At 41.0% G+C, this 18,086-nt stretch overlaps 1 protein-coding gene across 1 annotated transcript in view; it reads left to right on the top strand.

Annotated features, from left to right (window-relative positions):
- The first annotated feature begins 13,416 nt into the window (after positions 1 to 13,416).
- The window catches only part of CTNNA3 (catenin alpha 3), a 424,386-nt gene continuing 419,716 nt past the window's right edge, over positions 13,417 to 18,086 (top strand). The window contains 2 exon segments of the mRNA XM_036385424.1: positions 13,417 to 13,491; positions 17,102 to 17,208. Coding sequence (XP_036241317.1) covers positions 13,476 to 13,491; positions 17,102 to 17,208 — 123 coding nt within the window. The 5' untranslated portion in view covers positions 13,417 to 13,475.

Genomic DNA, 18,086 nt, shown 5'->3' with positions numbered 1-18,086 from the left:
TGATACTGCTCACGCTCTTGGGCTGAGCCCTTATAGGGCGTTCCGCCCGCCGCAGGCCCCGCCCCAACCCGCGCAGCCAATGGGCGCTGCCGGCCCCGGCTCCGCCCCCTCAGCAATGGCGGCCGCAGCTCGGCAGGAGCGGCGCAGGAGGAGCAAATGCCAATGAACACCGGAGAGTCTCGGCCTGAGGGGCAGGGGCCGCGCCCGCGCCAGCGAATGGAACCGGAGCCTGGCAGGGAGGAGGCAGCCAGGAGCTCCTGCATAGACAGCAGCCATTAGGCGCTGCATTAGCTTTCTGTGGCGTTAATGTTTTTCCTGGTTGTACTATTTCTTTCAATTATTGCAAAATCTCTATTACAAAATCTCGAAAGGTCTCTATCATACAACCTTTATATGTAAATTAATTCACTGTAGATAATTTTTTTTTACTCTAGCAACAGTTAATTATGCCAGCAGTAGTACAATGGAAATTAAATTTCATTTTACTTTCCACCTGTGTTGCAATGGGTAAAAGTAATAGTTTTTCCTGATTTTTAATCTATACTTTGAACAATGTGGAAAATGCGTATTTTAAGATTGGCTTTTCGCAAATATTCAAATTATTATTATGTGTGTTATGTTAGAAAGTTATGCTGTATTAATTCTCTTAAGCAGTGTGTTAAATATAGTTTTATGTTATAACAAAATGTTAAAATAGAAACTATGCTATGTAGGAAACTTTTTTTCTAAAGAAAGGACTCGCACTGAGATAGCAGCCACAGGACACCCAAATCTTTCAGAGAAAGAGAATTTATTGCTCCATTATCAGGAGAAACGACCTTCTTCCCGCCTCGCTTGGGCAGAACGACGCTGTTAGGATTAGGAGGAAGAAGTTGACGATGACCAGACAGAATCCTGTGTTTGAATGGAATTTATGCATCATGGATGAGGTGTATGAATATGCAACAGGCTGTTGCTTTTAAGGGTTCATCCTTTGATAACGGGTGTCCTTTTTCGGGCTTATTTTGCCCAGAAAAAGGTACCCGGACGTCCGTAACTCTTTGTTTTTATTGTCTCGTATTGTCCTAATTCAAATTGTCCAAATTATTATTACTCCAATTGTATTACTATTTTCATAACCGTTTTATTACTATTAAACTTTTAAAATTTTAAAAACAAGTGATTGGCGTTTTTCACAAACACCAACTGCTTTGTGTTCACGCATAGGACTGAGATGAGATGCGCAATTTCAGTCAGACAGGATGCATCGGAGGCGGCTGAGCGCTGTTCGGACACGCCGTGAGCTCTTCGAGCAGCTCGGCTGGGTGTCGGGAGGATCTGTGGTTCCCAGCAGAGCTGCAGTGACCTCCAGCGCTCCCAGGCTGGGTGTCGGGAGGATCTCTGCTTCCCGGCAGAGCTGCAGTGACCTCCAGCGCTCCCAGCCGAAGCTGCAGCCGCAGAGCAGGGAGCGCCCAGAGCAGCCTTCAGCTCCTCGGGGTGCCCATCCCTGCCCGGCAGCGCTGACAGAAGGGTTAGGGACACAAGCAGAGTGCCACTGGAGTAAGTGGACTTTGAACATGAATTTATCTCCCCAAGGAATCTCAGAAGTTTTATTTCTTAATCGCTTAAAGGTAGCAAGGTCTTGACATTAGACCAGGTAACAGAGAAGAGTCTGTTTTGGGTCTGTTATATAAAATAATGGTGCTAGGATAGAATTGCCTGTATTTTTCTCATGTCTTTAATTTCTTCAAGTAACAAGGACAGATACTGAAAAATCTTCAATAGGACATGGACAGATTAACCAACCAGTATCAAAAATGCACAAGTGGATTCTTAAGAAATACAGGGACTGAGCCCCAAGCACTTCAATCCTCCAGGTTTCTCGTCTTAGTTGACCTCAAGTGCAATGTCAGTTTTGTAATGCTCATTCCATCCCTTCTCCATCATCTGCTCCGGGGCCTTTTATTTAATCAATCTCTGTCAGTTTTACAAATTCAATAGTTTGAACATTTCTTCCTGTTAGAAGTCCATGATGCTTGCAACAGAAAAAATAGATTAGATTCTGCCTAAACTAACAAGTATTTACAGCAATGTTGGCAGAACAACAACTTTGTGCTTATGTGTAACTTTGAAGATTCAAGAGTAAATTTCACATCTCCCTTGAAGAATTTGAACAAAATAATGACTCCAATATAAACTGTGTTTTACAACAGATAATGCTTGCACCACAAGACTACAGAATTTTGTTTTTTCTCCCTGAAGAAACACATAACAGTAGGAAAACTAATGCTGCATACTGAAGAGTATTTCTTCTGTATTCCTCCTGTCCTGTCTGTTAGAAATTTGTAGATCATTTGACAAAGCTGAAACCATACAGACCATACATGAAAATAAGAATTTACTCTGGAAAATTCTGTATGGCTAAAATTTCACATTCTGTGAATGCCTAAGAATGGATCTGGGGACAAGTTTCGGGTAGAGAATCAAAAGTGGCTTCACTTCTTTAGTTAAGACACGTCGAACTTTCCCTTGTTTGCCAACGATGACAAAATTTGGTGAGATATAATGGCTGCTGGGCAGCTTCCATGGAATTAATTGGTATCCCAATTAATATTGGTATTTTTTATAAACATTATCTAGAAGAATAAGAAGAAATGTCTGCTGGTTAGGTAAACCAAAGTGTCCTGGTGCTGGCTGCTGGCAAGGGAGTGCTGAGGAGGTGCTGCTGCTCCTGACTGAGTGTTCAGGGGAGGCAAACTGGGCTGCAGCTCCCTGTGCCTCTGGCTCTGCTCACAGGGCACTTACAGCAGCATTAGAAATGAAGGCAGCAGGACATCTGTCACCACAAGTGTGTGAATAGACACGGAGAGTTTGCTAATCCTGCTCACGCAGCTAAATATTAATTAAGGTGTCTGAACAGCCATGCATATGCAAAAAGAGCCATACCATTTTATCCCAAAGCTTTCATTTTACTATTGAAAATGTGGCTCTTAAAGTTGACAGACTGCAGAATCTGCTTTTGCCTCTAATCCTCTCAAATGTTCAGTAATAGATAATTTTTGGAAAAATGCTATTAGTTCTACTTAAATTTTAATGAAATTACAGGCTCAGTGTCACAAGATTATCAAATTATATCACTGAATGTTGTTGTAGGCGCCAATGCAGCCAAATGTTTTGTTGCATTCTTATTTTTAATAAATGATCTTAGCAAATTTGGGCATGTGTGTGCCACTGGATTGGAACCTTTTTCTTTAATACATCTTTACCAGATTTACTGGGTTTTAAACAAAAAGAATGTTCCTGTTTGCAACTGGTTTATCCACACATCTCCTACATTTTTATAAAACAGAAATGGAGATGCATTCAAAATCCAACTATCTGAATATCATAGGAAAATCCTCCTCTGGGCCAAAACCACCCTCATGGTAGGTTTGTTAATGAGATTTGGCTTTTATAATGCATCTGCAGCACTACAAAGAGTAATATTCTTTCCACCTGCGTGAAAGTAAAATAGACTTCTGGCTCCCATTCTGTATTGCTTGGTTTTTGTCCCCATTCTGAGCACAGATGTTGGTATGGAGACCCTGATTTACTCACCTTTTGTATGCTTCAAATCTTAAATTACATGACCTTTTGTTTGATTTATTTTTCATTTAATCATTCTTTTCCAGTTTGTTGGAGGTTTTCCCCTCCATAAAAACAATATCTGCAGTCTGTTTTAAATAGTTGTGATTAAAACCTGTTATTTTGCTGAGTTTTACAGGCTATTTTTCACATTGTCACTACAGAGAGGAATTATGACATTGGGTAGCATCAGCAGGTGCACCTTGTGTTGGTACCTCCACATCAGCAGAAGCTTTAGAAATGAAATCAGATCGTGGTCAGTTATGAAAAAACCCTTCATCAGAAAATCTCCCTCTTGGTTAGTCACATTTGTGCCTAAACTTTAAATCTGTTTGCAGTATTGGCTGGTTGCAACTGTCCTGGGTAAATGACCACTTTAATTGCTATTATGCCTCAGAGACAGATCATGGTAATAAACCTTCCCAATTCTTCAAAATCAAATACTTTGTACATTTTGAATTGCAAGACCTTGAATGAAGGAAAGCTAAAACTCAGTAACAAATAGAATAAAACCAACTTTAATTATGCTTTAGAGGCAATTCCCCATGGGTCTTTCAGCTCAATGTCCCATTTTTTCAAATCAAGCTGCTACAGGTAGGTTATGTTCCACTATTCCAGATGTGCTAATTACACCCCTCCTGTTAGCATCGTACTTGTGCAGAAATCTGTGGTGTGCAGTATTGGCACTCATGGCTGAAAGTTTGATTTTCCTAAGTCTGTATTGCTGCTGGTTTCTGTCACTGATGGACTGCAAGTGGAGAAACACAGTGATCATGTGCTTTTGCTGAATTGCCTGAGAACCTCGGGATCTTCAGGAATAATCCTTTTTAGTCTTTGGTTATTCTCACCTGAATAGCCTACATTTCCCACGCAAGAAAAATCTGCCTGGTGAAAATTCCAAAAGATAGTTTGAAGCAAAATCTGGAGCAATGGAGGTCTTAAGATTTGTGTAAATCTCAAGAACTAAGTTTAGGAACTTCAGTCATTGCTATTTCATTTCTGACACTTACGGTGATATGATTAATTTTGCAATTCAAACTCCCAAACTACTAATTTCATACTGCACAGTTTCTCAGTGGAAATGAGAATTAATGCCTTGTAAGCAGGCTGTTTTTAAGAGTCAGCTTTTTAGATAAAATGATTTATTGTTTGTATAAAATTATGTCTTAGGGATTCAGTATCATTCTGACAAGGCTGATTAAATAATAATGTACAAATATGAAATATATTAACTCAGTGCTTCCATTAGAAGTAAATAGATGTGTAAACAACTGAAAATAGAAAGAAATTACTAATTACTAGGCTTACTTACAGATAATAACTGAAACCAAATGGAGAGTCAGAATATTGGAATGTGCCCTCCTAAAAAATAGATTTATTTCTGAACTGTTTCAAGTGAGGGCTAACATCAAAAGTTATCACAGGAGCGTGAAATTTTGTTAAAGAATCTGATTATAAAATTTTCTTTTGCCTAGCTGAATTGAAATAATTTTAGAAAAGATGATGACATCTCTACTGGTGGGCACAGGGTTGTGTCTGAGGTCCTGTGTCTGGTCAGACAGTCTATCCAGGCCCTTCTGCCATTCTGGGGGTACATTTAGCCACTCCCCAGTTGGGAATTTTTCACTTGCCTTCTGGGAATGAAATCCAGGTACATGAGATGCAGGTATGTGGGAAAGGTGAATTGGCCAGGTTCCTTGCCTGGATGATCACTGGCCAAGACTGGGATTGTCTTCACCTGACACAGATACAGATGCTTTGTTTTCATGGGTACCTTATTGATTAATTTTAAATGTGTTTGCCAGAAGTGCAGTGTCTCAATAGGTCTAGCTCTCATTCACAGCTGTGAAATCCTACCCAAAGTCCTACAGCAGAAGATAAAGAAGCAGAACCTCGTCTGGTGAATCAAACTGGAGGGGCAATCATGGGAGACCGGAACAACCTAGTACCTGAAAAAACAGTGTACGTCGGGAGTGAGGATACGTGAACACTGACATAAAATGATTTTAAATCAACCCGAACGAATAGGCTTAGTGCACAGGTTCCCTCTGTGAGCTAATTACCGTCACGGGGCGAAGGAAGAGCGGCGGGACCGGCCCGCGGGGCAGGAGCAGGAGCAGGGACGGGGGGGCCGGGCCGCCGAGTCAGATCCCCCTCGGGCTCCCGCAGGCCAGACCCCCGCTCTGTTCCGCCCCTCAGCCTCGGGTCAGGACCCCTCCCCTCAGGTCAGCGCCTCCCGTCGGCTCCCCTCAGGTCAGGTCAGACACATCCCCCCCTCAGCTTCCCGCCCTTTTCCCCTCAGGTCCGACCCCCTCCATCCCCTCAGGTTCCGCCCTTTCCCCCTCAGGTCAGACCCCCTCCATCCCCTCAGGTCCGACCCCCTCCATCCTCTCAGGTCAGACCCCCTCCATCCCTCAGGTTCCGCCCTTTTCCCCTCAGGTCAGACCCCCTCCATCCCCTCAGGTCGGACCCCCTCCATCCCTCAGGTTCCGCCCTTTCCCCCTCAGGTCAGACCCCCTCCATCCCCTCAGGTCCGACCCCCTCCATCCCTCAGGTTCCGCCCTTTTCCCCTCAGGTCCGACCCCCTCCATCCCCTCAGGTCAGACCCCCTCCATCCCCTCAGGTTCCGCCTCTTTCCCCTCAGGTCGGACCCCCTCCATCCTCTCAGGTCCGACCCCCTCCATCCCCTCAGGTCAGACCCCCTCCATCCCCTCAGGTTCCGCCTCTTTCCCCTCAGGTCAGCCCTGGCCCGGGTGCGTTGCCATGGCTGGCTCCAGGGACGAGGGAAGAGCGCCTGTCCTGTGGGAGGGGAAGGGGCGAAGGGAAGGGAAGCGGGGAGCTGGGCGTGTTGGGAGCAGGTGTGCGTGTGTTCAGGATGCTGACGAGGCAGGCGGCCCCTTCATTGTAGAAACTGGGGAGGATTTCGGGCCAAAGAGGGATATGGACGTCCCCCCTTACTGAGGAGAGAATGGGGCTCAGACAGGTGTTTCTGGATACTCTAGTGTACCCTGGACCTGGTTGCCTTTTGCTCAGAACTTTCAGCATCTCAGACTGACTTCTGTGGCATGAATGGTATGAGCATGTAAGTGGGCAAAAATATATTTTATACAGGGGTTTTGGGAGGTCTCTTTTAGTGTAGTGGTTTTTCTGCTTTTGTCCATCTTGCCAGGGAAACGAACACAGTTGCCTGTACTGTCCCATTTTTGGTGTATTAGTACAAACACTCCTCTCAGCATTGCCAGCGGCTGCCTCGGCAACATCTGAAAATGCTTTCAGGGTCTTTTGTAAGAAGGTGCTTATTTTTATTGGGATGGCAAGAACTTTGTCCAAACCCTGCTAATTCTGACTGCTGCCATGAAGTTACCACAGCTTTTGAAGTAATCCCTCTTAATAAGCGCCCGGAATTCGAACCAGTTGCCTCTCCAGTTGTGAGAGGTGTCTGAACATTGGGGTCTAGCACCATTCTAGACACTTTTAGCCTTTTAAAGCATCCCCACATCCAGCCCTTGCATAGGTGGTTGAAGTCTGCAGGAGACCTGGGGTGTCTAAGAGGTTTTTCTGATGGATTCTACAGTATATAAATTAGTTTTAGGTGTTTACCTTAAGCAGCTGAATCCCACTCCTCATTTGATAACTCAAAATGATGGGTCAAAAAACTTCAAATAAAATGAGCATTTTTAACACCTCTTATTAGTGAGTTTATCAAAGCAAAGAGGGTTGCTGCTCGCCTCTAGAGCAATTTGCTTCATAAATAAAACACTGATGCAGTTACAAAGATCTAATGGTTAGAAAAATGCAATAGGCATCATTTACATAAATCCACTTGTCTATATTGATCTTTGCAGTGAAGTGAATTGTGTTTTTGTTCTTAACTTTTAAATAATGTTCATGAAGTAAATGAGAGAACTAAGGAATGCTGAGAAATACTAACTGCAGGTGGTGAGATATATACTTGCATTGCATGATATAGTTTTAATACAGTACTCAGAAAATTAAATCTTATTCCAGCAGCTTTCTTAACTGTCTGTTGTTGTTCATATCTTCTAAATTCATGAGTTGCAGGTGAGAAAAGAAGGATTTTTTCAGGGTTTAAGCTTCAAATATGATCATGAGAGGAATGAATTATGAATAAAATTGTAAGCTTAATATGGCAATACCACGTACATTTCTCCATAATAAATTATGATATAATCTAGGAAAGTCTGCTTAGTTTATATTAATAATATTTGATGCTTTTGCATCCATAATCCTTTTTGCTGCATTCTTTCTCTGCATCTCTAAGTGCAGAAGACACTTTAGAAATCAGTTGGCCATTGCATGACAGGGCTTAAATGTGATTGATTTTTTTTCCTGTTCCTTGCAACTATTTCAGTACTGTCTATTATGTATGTTCAGGCATTTTTATTTCTTTTTTTCCCTCCTCTCTTCTGTGTAGTCACAATATGTGCTCCTTCCTTAGGTTTGGGTGTTTTTCCCCTCATTCCTTGTTGAGTCTCCCCAGTGCTGTTAGGCAGTGCCAGGTTACTCAACCTTGAGGCCGTCTGTGCCCTTTTTACCTCTAAATCAACTACAAACAGCCAAAGTGCTTTGATCGAAATTTTCCAAAATGAAAATTCAGCCCAATGTTGTGCAAATGTTCAGACTGAATGATTTAAGACTTCCAGTCTCCAGCAGAATAGATGCAAATATTGAGCAGCCTCTGCCTTTTGGGAGTTTTAGGAGGATTTTCTTGTTCTATGTGTATTGTAAACTGCGCTTCAGGGTACTCTAATTTGCTCTGTTAGCAGATTAGCAAAAGTTAACTCATATCCATTTTTTAAATGGCTGCCTTGGTGGAAAATCTTACAAATGGGGGATTATCAATCTGGAAGTGTGTTTTGAGTGTTTTGTGAAGGTGAATGGAGGAGAGGTACATTGCATCTATATTTGAGTGTGGATTTAAGATAGTGGCCTTTGCTTTCCTTCTTCCCCTTTCCCTTCTCATGTTCAGCCTAAACCTCATGGATTTCTGAGCAATTGCCTTCCCTGCTGTTGATGTAGGTTCTAGAAGCTCTGTGTCAAACCTGGTTTGCAAGGCTGGCAATGGGCTTGGCTGTCTCCAGGTGGCCCTTTCAGCAGCAGGCGCTGCCATTTTGGGAGGAGCTCCAGGGGAGTGCTGCCCTCCCATTTTGTTTCTTACAACTGGGACTGACAGGCGACCCTGTGCAGCCTCACTGTCACTGCCCCTGGAGTCCTGCACAGAGGTGGAGTTCTTCACAGAGCTGTTCTAGGAGCTCCTTTCCTTGGACTCTTGATTCAAAAGGTAAGATTGAAGAAGAGTGTAGGCAATTTTCCTCTTAGTGGTGGAAGTACACAAAGCTATAAATGGAACTGTAGCTGCTTGATAAAACAATCTCTCCAAAAGTTAAAAAAAATTAAAAGGCTGGATTTCTTAGCCAGCTTTCCAAAAAAAAAAAAAAAGAACTTTTAAACATGATTTAAAAAAATTATGAATATTCTAAATATTTTAATCATCGTGGTCTTATCACTTCAAGCCAGTAGCTGAAGTTGTGCAGCACGTTTGCATATTTTCCAAATATGGGAAGCCATTTTGGAATATTGGAAAAGGAAGAATAAAATCTTGTATGGATGCTATTATTTAAAAAAGTTTAGCTTACTTCCTGGTACTTTGCTGGTTGTTGCACCTAGTAAAGTAAGGTTTGTGTAAATGTGTGTTTATCACACCTCAGTGAGAAAATAATGAGTTACTGCACAATTTTATACCATTTTTTAAAAGTTTCAAAATATATAAACAAAGTTATTACGAGAGAGGGCTAAAGGAGGGCTGTTATATTCAGTGTAACATTGTGCATATTTCAAAACACTTATGTGCACACTTTTCGGTAAAATTGAAGACAAGAGCTGTGTTCAGACCTAGTGAAGCCCCAGAGATAACCAACAGCAAAGAATTAGGCCTCGTGACAGGCATTTAGGAGGAAACCATCATGAACTCTTACTGTTTTCTCCTGGTTCAAATCTGTTGATCAGTACTGGGAAATTAATTCACCTTGGAACAAAGTTTGGCTATTTTTTTCTTAATGGCTGCACTTCAGCCAGGTGGTCCTGAGTTGAGCTGTGGGCAGAGGTCAGAAGGGGCTGGAATGTCCTTAGGCTTTATTTCTGAAGCTGTTTCACCAGAAGTGCTCTGCCAGCTCTGCAGGGGTTTCTGCTGAGCCAGGGTGTGATTTGAAACTGGTTGAAAGAGTTGATGAAGGAAGTGGGGTGCTGTGCAGCAATGGGAACCCCACTGGAAGAGTTCATCTGCATCTCGGGGTCTGTCCCTGTTTGCAGGCATGCTGTGGAGGGATTGTGGCTTTGCTTAAGTACTGCTTTCTGTCCCTTCTCATGAGATTGTGCTTTTGTATGTGCTGAGGGTGCTTGCCAGCATCCAGAGTGAGGCAGCTTCTAAGAATCATTTCTCTCTTATTTTCATGCATTTCTCAGAGTCAATATGTTATATATATAAAGTATCAGTCACATTTGCTACCCTTAATTTTGGGGTTGTTTTGGGCATGTCTGTAAGCAGTGGGGAAGAAGAATACTGTCTAGAATGCTAAAACACTCTTTAGGTCACTGCACAAAACAAATAATGCAAACATTTATATCAATTAGTTACATAAAATGGTGCATGGTGGTGAAGCATCCTGGGGTAGGCCATGAGTAGGAAACAACCACATCTCTTGGCAAAATCAGTAGCAGCTCTAGAAAGAGAAGAAACCCTGTTTTTTTATCTCTTTGCAGCTGAGACACATTTTTTAAGGCAAAACAGCAGAGTGTAGTGTTGTAATAGATGACAGATAGCAATAAGGGGAAATGGGGAGCTGTATTTGAAAGAAATAAAATTTGAAATCTTTTAGTAGCACCTCATGGAATTTCTGTTATTGTCTATTATTTTAATGAGTTGAACAATATCCTATTTTTAGTGGAAGGTCAACTTGAACTTTATTTGAGCCGGGTCTCTGGTTTGGAACACAGATAGGAACACTTTAAATGTGATAACAAAAGGGAGGGCTTGGAGCCAGACCTCCTTAACCTATCATTAGGGGCTCAGATAGCCATCCATGTAAGAACTGTGTGCCACTTAAATAGAGAGGAGTCCTTGTTCTGGGCTCAAACTACATGCAGTGAAAATAGCTCTGACACTCATGTGGAAGGATTTTGGGGTGGAAGGATTTTGGGGTTTTATTTAAAAATTTAAAATAGGTTAAAAAATATGAATGATTTTTTTAAAAAATGTAATGCTGCCATCTGATGTCACACCACTTTCTTTTGTGTGTTGTTTTTTTTAAGTAAATGCTTTTTCAGTTTCTTAAATATTAGAACTCTAATTTTCAGACTAGTAACTCCAGTACCTGCAAAAATATACTTGGAAGAAATGTTACAAAGATTAGTTTATTAAAGAATTTTTCTGGCCTAAGCAGTATTACTTTAATTCTGCTGTCACCCACAATGGTGCATATCCAGTGGAACTCCACTGATGAGGGAAATGATTTAGGTTACTGCTAGTGAGGTAGTGTCAGGTTCCCAGGGTCCATGTCACGCTTCAGTGGGGAGATGTTTCTTGCAGTGGCTGTAGCTTGAGGGCAGTCACACATTTTCTGGATAGCTGCTGGTTGAGGAACAGTCCAGCGTGCCAGTACAAAGCCAAAGGCTGTGGAGCTGCTCAGGCTGTAGCATTCCCACTGCTGCTGGAACATCTGGAATTTGTTGGTGCTGCAGCTGGCTGAAGTGTGTGCATCCACCAGAGGAGGGATGCTGATAGACATCTAAGGGAGATGATTGCTGACCTTCCTAGGAATAAGCAATACTAGTGTCAGGGTAACCCTAACACAGGAGTAAAGAATAAAGATGATGTTCTGTAGATTTATAGTGTAAATTGTTTCTGAAAATGTTTCACTCTCCTCAGCCTGCTTTTTGGCCTCAGTTAAAGAAAGTGAGGGTAAGGTGCTTCAGTTCCGTTATGGTTTTAGTCCAGTGCTCTGCCACTGGCATTCTCTCTGATCCTGAGTAATTAATTTTTCCTCTGGGATTCTGTTTCCTTATGTGATAGTGGAACACCACCTCTGCTTGAAACAGTGCTTTGACAGACAGCACTGTAGGGAAAATAAACATGATTACTAAACAAGGAAAAGAGAGCTTGTTCTGAATGTTATAAACCTGGGAAAAATCTTAAATTTTCATCTCACTAGATATAAGAAAGTTTGTTGAGGTGTGATGCTTTATCCCACCTCAAAAGTTTTTTTTTTTTCATTAACCTTAATTAAATCTTTTAATGCCACTAGGTTAATCAGAAACCATTGCTTGCCATGAGGATTCTCCAATATTCATAAAGAACTAGGCTTATGCTGTTTTCTTCTTTCTTGGTAGATTGCTTGTAAGGTTTGATGTATCGCATTATTTATGCTGAGAACTGTGTTGAAGAACTTGGTGGAAATCTTATGTTCTTGTGAATTTTAACTGCTCTTCAGATGTGGATTGAAAAAGTGCTCTAGGGAGATAGCAAACACAGGCAGGATTGAAAGGAAATGCAAAAAGAAGTGCTGTGTTTTTTCTGGTTTCAGTTTTTGGGGCTAAGATTAAAAAAATCTTCCAGTTACTTCATTGCCAACCTATACCTAAATGCAAAGCCTGTTTAAATAAAGGGGCTTTCAGTGAATAAATGTTATTAATGGATCTGAATCTTGCCACCTTCTCCAGCTCCCCCTGTTTGGTGTCTGTGCATTAATAATGTTTCTTGTTGCTACTGGTAAGAAATGATGAAATCTGAGATAGGTTATAGAGTAGCCTAACAGCTTTGTCTGGAAGTTTAAATAATTTAGCCGGTGCTTTATAGACTTCACCTGGTGTTAAATGGGCCAGGTCCCTCCCAGGTGTTGGAGATACTGCTCCATTCCAGAGCATGATCTGGCCTACAGAGTACAAGAGGTCTCTCTGCAGTACAACAGCCTGGACTTCTCTTTGCCTGAACTAGAAGATTGTCTTATTTTGTGTGTCAGCTAGAGAATGAAAGGAAAATGCAGGAATTGTTTTTTGTGGCTTCTGTGAAGTCTGATTTGCACTTGCTGTACCGACTGTAGCAAAAATGCTGACAAATTTTATTCCCAGAGTGCTGTTGGTAACAGCTAATAAAGCTGTACAGGAAATACTGAAATTAAGAACAAATAGTAAAAAAATTCTGTTACGTATTCTCAGCAATGTTTCATATCTTGGAAATCCTCAGGTGCCCTGTCTATATATATCTTGGTAAAAAATACAAATCCTGATTACTTTGTTTTAACTTTTCTTAATTTTTTAGAAGGCAATAGGTCTTTGCATTTTCTGAAACTGCTAGGATAATAGATTGTGTGTCACTGTAGGGTACCGTACAATAGAAAAAAAACAACAGAGAAAACAACTTTGGTGCCAAGTTCCTGGCTGAGAGCTTTATGAATCCCTTTGCTGTCCAGTTCAGGAGTCTGAGTGAGTCATTGCTCCAGACTGAAGCTGGCATACAGTCAGAATGCATGGCACAACAGTTGCTGGGAATTCCAAGAATAACACTGGAAGTGTAAGTAATTTCATGCTTCGTGCCATCTAATTGTTGAAAACCTTTTCAAGCCTAAACTTTCTTGCCGGGCTGGTGCTCTACTATACAGCTTTAAGGATGCCCATCCCCCTGCCAGCCGTCCAGCAGCCGCTGTGTCCTGTCAGTCATCCTGAAATACACTGGGAGCTTGTCAGGCAGTGCCTTGCAGATGCCTCAGGAGCCCCATAGGGAGCCAGGGCACTTGCACTGAAGTTCCTAACACAAGGAAATTACATAGACAGTTGCTTTAGTGCTGCATTTGGACCTTATGTTTTCTAGCATAGGTGAGTGATGCACTGTTGACTTTCTAACAATCTAGCAGGAAATGGATTCTAAAGTAAAGGATTTCTAATTTATGCAGAATGTCTTTGGCTCTGCTTTCTGACACTTGGTAGTTTATGTCTGTATACAGTGTACTTATAGATTCTAAAAAAAGCTGCAGGTGCTGTGTTCACGTTGCATTGCAGATGGATATAGACTTTGGTTGTTTTTCCAGTGTCTTTCCTTACTACACCAAAAGACTCAATATCTGATGAAAAGACAGAATTTTCATTATCTTGAGGTTGGTAGCATTTGGTAGGAGTGTGCAGGTGGTTGGTTTTCTGGCTGTTCTGGGACACAACTGTATCTTGTGACACATGCTTAACATCCTAAGTGTTGTAAGAGCTGCTGGTGTACAGGGCTGAGATTGCCTCCTGTAGAGGTTAATCGAACTGAGTGTGAGGTTATACAGCCTTTTACCAAAATATCTCAGTTAGGGGGATGTTGTACTGCAGTAGACAAATGCATAAAAAAACCATGGAAGGTGGAATGTTGATTTTCACTTTTTTCCTGAGACAAACATCAGGTTTTGTCATCTTAATGAATATGATGTAGAAGGACAGAGGTTCACTTAGTAAGTGGAAATGCCAGAGAAAATCCCAGGATGATCTTTGCTGGCTGTTTATTTTTCTTTCTATCACCTCTTATCCTTGCCTTAGTTAAATAATTAAAGAACCCAATTTAAATATTGATTAGCCTATATGGTATATAACAGTAAGGAGAGCCTGGTAAGCTAAAAATATGCAGTCAGATTATCAAAATAATTTAAGATCTTGTGGTTTTTGCTGCATTGGCTTGCAAAACTGTTTATATCTTTTTAGAAACAAAAGGAAGATTCAGGAAGCATTAGAATTTTACCTGAAAAATATTGCTGGAATCAGCAAGTGAGCCCTTAAGTGGGTTATTTATATCTTAGAATATAATTGAAATTTTCAGAGACAATAGTTTTTGCAATTGACTTTCAGCTGATGATTCGTTAAGGGCCCGACTCAAGGCTAAAAGCTATTATTGGCTTAACTGGCTTTTGAACTCAGGGCTCAAGCAAAGAATAAAAATGCTGATGGTGGACAGTATGCTAAGGGCAAGAAACAAACAAGCAAAAACCACAGAACAACCCAGAGTAGGGAAAGTCATGACACATGGATTCACATTTTTTTCTGACCTGCAAAAATGTGGTTGGATTTGTAATACTTTCCAAGTTTGGGAGTGCTCTGTGGTGGGATTCTGGAGCACAGTAGTCCTTTAGTAACAGGAATTGACTTTAATTACCATACATATTTATCTGCCAAAATTTAGAAAAGACCTGATGATTGCAGATAGCATGTAGCAGAGGAGATAGTGCTGTGAGAATGGAGAGCAAGCAACAAAAAGGTTTAATTTCTCCATTTTGAGTAAAGCAGGTGCTGACACCCTCCTGTCAAGGAATTGTGGGGAAGGCACTGCAAGGTTTCAAGTGAGAGTGTATTTGCAGAAGAATAACCTGAGTCAGCTCGTGGCTTCTTTAGGGCTCAGTAGGAGCACGAAGTGCAGTCCCCATCCAGTTTAATTTACCTGTCCCCTTGTCACTGATGTGTGTCTGACCAGAAAAAAAATGCACAGCACTGTCAATACCATCTGTTTGCAATTGTTGTGATGGATTTCAAGAAGTGCCCATATTTTGGGAGACTTGTGAAAATATGGAAGATAAGGCTTGGTAACCAGCGCCATGATAAAGATTTATTATTTTTCCTAATGTGAATAAAAAGCAGATTCGCTGAAATATTGGCCAAAGATTTAGAAAATCAGTGAATTACACATGGCAGAAAAGGATCTGTCTTAGCCAGAGTGTGTAATGGTGTAGTTTGATGCAATCCCAGTGACGCTGGAGGACAGTATCTTGTTGAACTAAAAGGCTTTTTGGTTAAGGGGTGGGCGCAAGGGAAGCGGCTCAGGAGCTTCTGCGGCTCCGGGCCCCGCAGAGCCGGGGCTGGCAGCGCTGCGGGTTCCACAGCGGCGCTCTGGGGCTGGCAGTGCCAGGCAGTGGTGGCCTTCAGACCGAGCTGTTAGTGTTGGACACAAAGACACCGCTGGCAGTTCCAGTTTTGGAACTCTCAAAGTTTGTTTCCTTGGTGTTTGTTGAAAGTATCTAAATGTTAAGTGTGTAAAATATGGGCAGTTAATTTGCTTTGACATTCCTGGAGTTCTCTTTCTATTCATATCTGTGGAAGGATAAGTGGTTTTTTTTTCTGGTCAGTCTTATCTTGGGTTTCTTTGTCTTTTGGCTCAGAATTAAAACTGAAAAATCAGTTCATTCTATATGCTATTGCCTGCCTGGATGCAGCTGAATTTGTGGGAACTTAGCTCTGCCACTAGTATAGTTTGTAATTAAAGAAAAACTTGGCACTTGTCTAACCTTAAAAAAACCCCAAATTGCTTTATACCTTAATTCTTTAATTATTGCTCATATTATCTTTGCTTGTAAGTGAAATGTGGATAACTCTCCCGATCCATTTCTACACCTCTTGCTACAGGAACCCAGAACTTACTGTGTTTTGTTAAATCACTGCTAGGTTCACTGGAAGGTGACAATATATCTCTTCAGCCTGCAAAATTGCAGTACCTTATTACTTCATTATACAGCCGCAGTGGTTGTAATAAGTCTTGCTTAAAAAGGACAGATATCCATTATTTGTGTATTTGAAGTCTTTATTGGCTAAAAAGGCTTTGCCAAGCTTTGTTTTGTAAGAAGTTAAGTTACTGCAAAATTTAAAGTGTCTTTTATTTTGGGACAATAATCGGTTGCAATCCAGCTAAAGCAGTTATAATTCTTTGTTGACACACACACATTTCAGGCTAATGGCCTGAGCCATGGCCCAGTGAACTTGGTGGAAACTATTAATTCACATCAGTAGATTCTGCATCAAGTTCCTAATGAATGATTTATTCACTTTAAAGAACTTACTTGGCTTTACTTCCATCTTATTGACTTCAGTAATAGGTTTTCTCAACTTAATCTGTCTTGACACTTAAAAAGTATTTGTTCTTGCAGGGTATAAAATAACAAAATGTTTCCCTTTTTCTGCTGTTAATTTCCAGAAATTTTAAGGACTGCTGTATATGCTTTTTGTTCTTAATGTGCTTATTATAGAACCCCTGTAATTTGGCACGTGGAATAAGGTAACGGATATTGTGCACATAGCATTAATGTTTTTGTTTTGTGATAAATTCGGTAATGGAATTTGATGTTTTTGCTTTAAAGATCCTTTCTGGACTAGTAGAGGATTTTATTTAATGGTATTCTAATTGAATTATCCTTGTATTTTTTTAACATGTCAGTGTAGAAATCTGTGCATGAATATAAGGAGTTATATGTACTTTAAGTCTATGGTTTTACAGTTTATATAATTATCAGTGTATTTTTTTAACGGTTTAGAAATGGGGAATTGGAAAAGTTTATTGTATTTCTTGAGATCAGGCTCTGTTATGAAACAAGTTTATCCTCACATAGTTGGTCTCTGTGCTGTGACAGGAGGCAATGAGGCTTGTAGTCATGGTTAATATTGGCTTATTGCACTTCTCTTGTTTTGTACCCAGGTGAAATGTCAACAAAAGTGCCAAACATTAAACTGAAAATTGATCCCCGGAATCTGCAGATCCAGACATTTACAGTGGAGAAATTACTGGAGCCACTGATAATTCAGGTATTTTAGAGTTGCAGAAAGTAAGCTGGATAACCATAGAGGGAGGGGAATAAGGCTGAAGAACTTTTGACTAAAGGCATTATTCTGAAAGTCACACCCCCAGCTCCTCTGCACTTGCACTTTACTCTGGCTCAGGAGCTCTCCAGGGGTGTGCCTTCCAGGTTTGGTCATTCATTTGGTCACCTCCAACTTTGTCACCCAGTCTGTCCTAGTAAATGCTGCATGTTGTAGCTGGTCTCTTGCACAGTGTTATCCAGGAGATGCTTAAATGTAGAATACGCTGCAAATGGATTTCCAATGTGTGAAGTAATTCTTTAAAAATAAAGTTGTATTTTCCCCATTTGAAGCTTTGCCTCTCCCAATTTTTTTTTGTCTTTTCTTCCTTTACTCATTTTTCCTGTCTGGAAGGTTACTTTCCTCAGAGAGTGACCTTTTCTTTTCTATCATGACTTCATTTCCAGCTACTATTAACTGAACTGCCTCTTTCTTATTTTGTCTGCCTTTCTTTATTTATTTTTGCCTGGATATGATTGATGGTGTAAAAACCCTCAGTTAACAGGTCAGTGGTTTGTGGAAGTTGTTGAAGATATGTGGATGGGTTATAAAATTAGTTTCAAAGTAGTAAGAATAGATGTCTTGATAGACTGAATTTAAAAGCCTCCTATAGACCAGTAGGTCAGACTGTGCTGAGGCAGCTGCAACACTGTGGGTGTTTTTAGAGGAGGTAAAGAAAAGTAAATTTTGGTTTGAGTTTGGCAGGATCAAAGAAACCTGACAAAACAGAGGAAGTGCAGATCCAGAATAAAACAAAGAAACCATCTAAGCTTTGTGGTTTTTTTGCCTCCCAGCTCTTCTCAACCATTGAAAAGCTTGAGCCT

The sequence above is a fragment of the Molothrus ater genome, chromosome 8 (assembly GCF_012460135.2).
Source record: "Molothrus ater isolate BHLD 08-10-18 breed brown headed cowbird chromosome 8, BPBGC_Mater_1.1, whole genome shotgun sequence".
Taxonomy (NCBI): Eukaryota; Metazoa; Chordata; class Aves; order Passeriformes; family Icteridae; genus Molothrus; species Molothrus ater.
The sequence above is the reverse complement of the archived record's forward strand: the minus strand, read 5'-3'. Positions and strand labels throughout refer to the sequence as shown.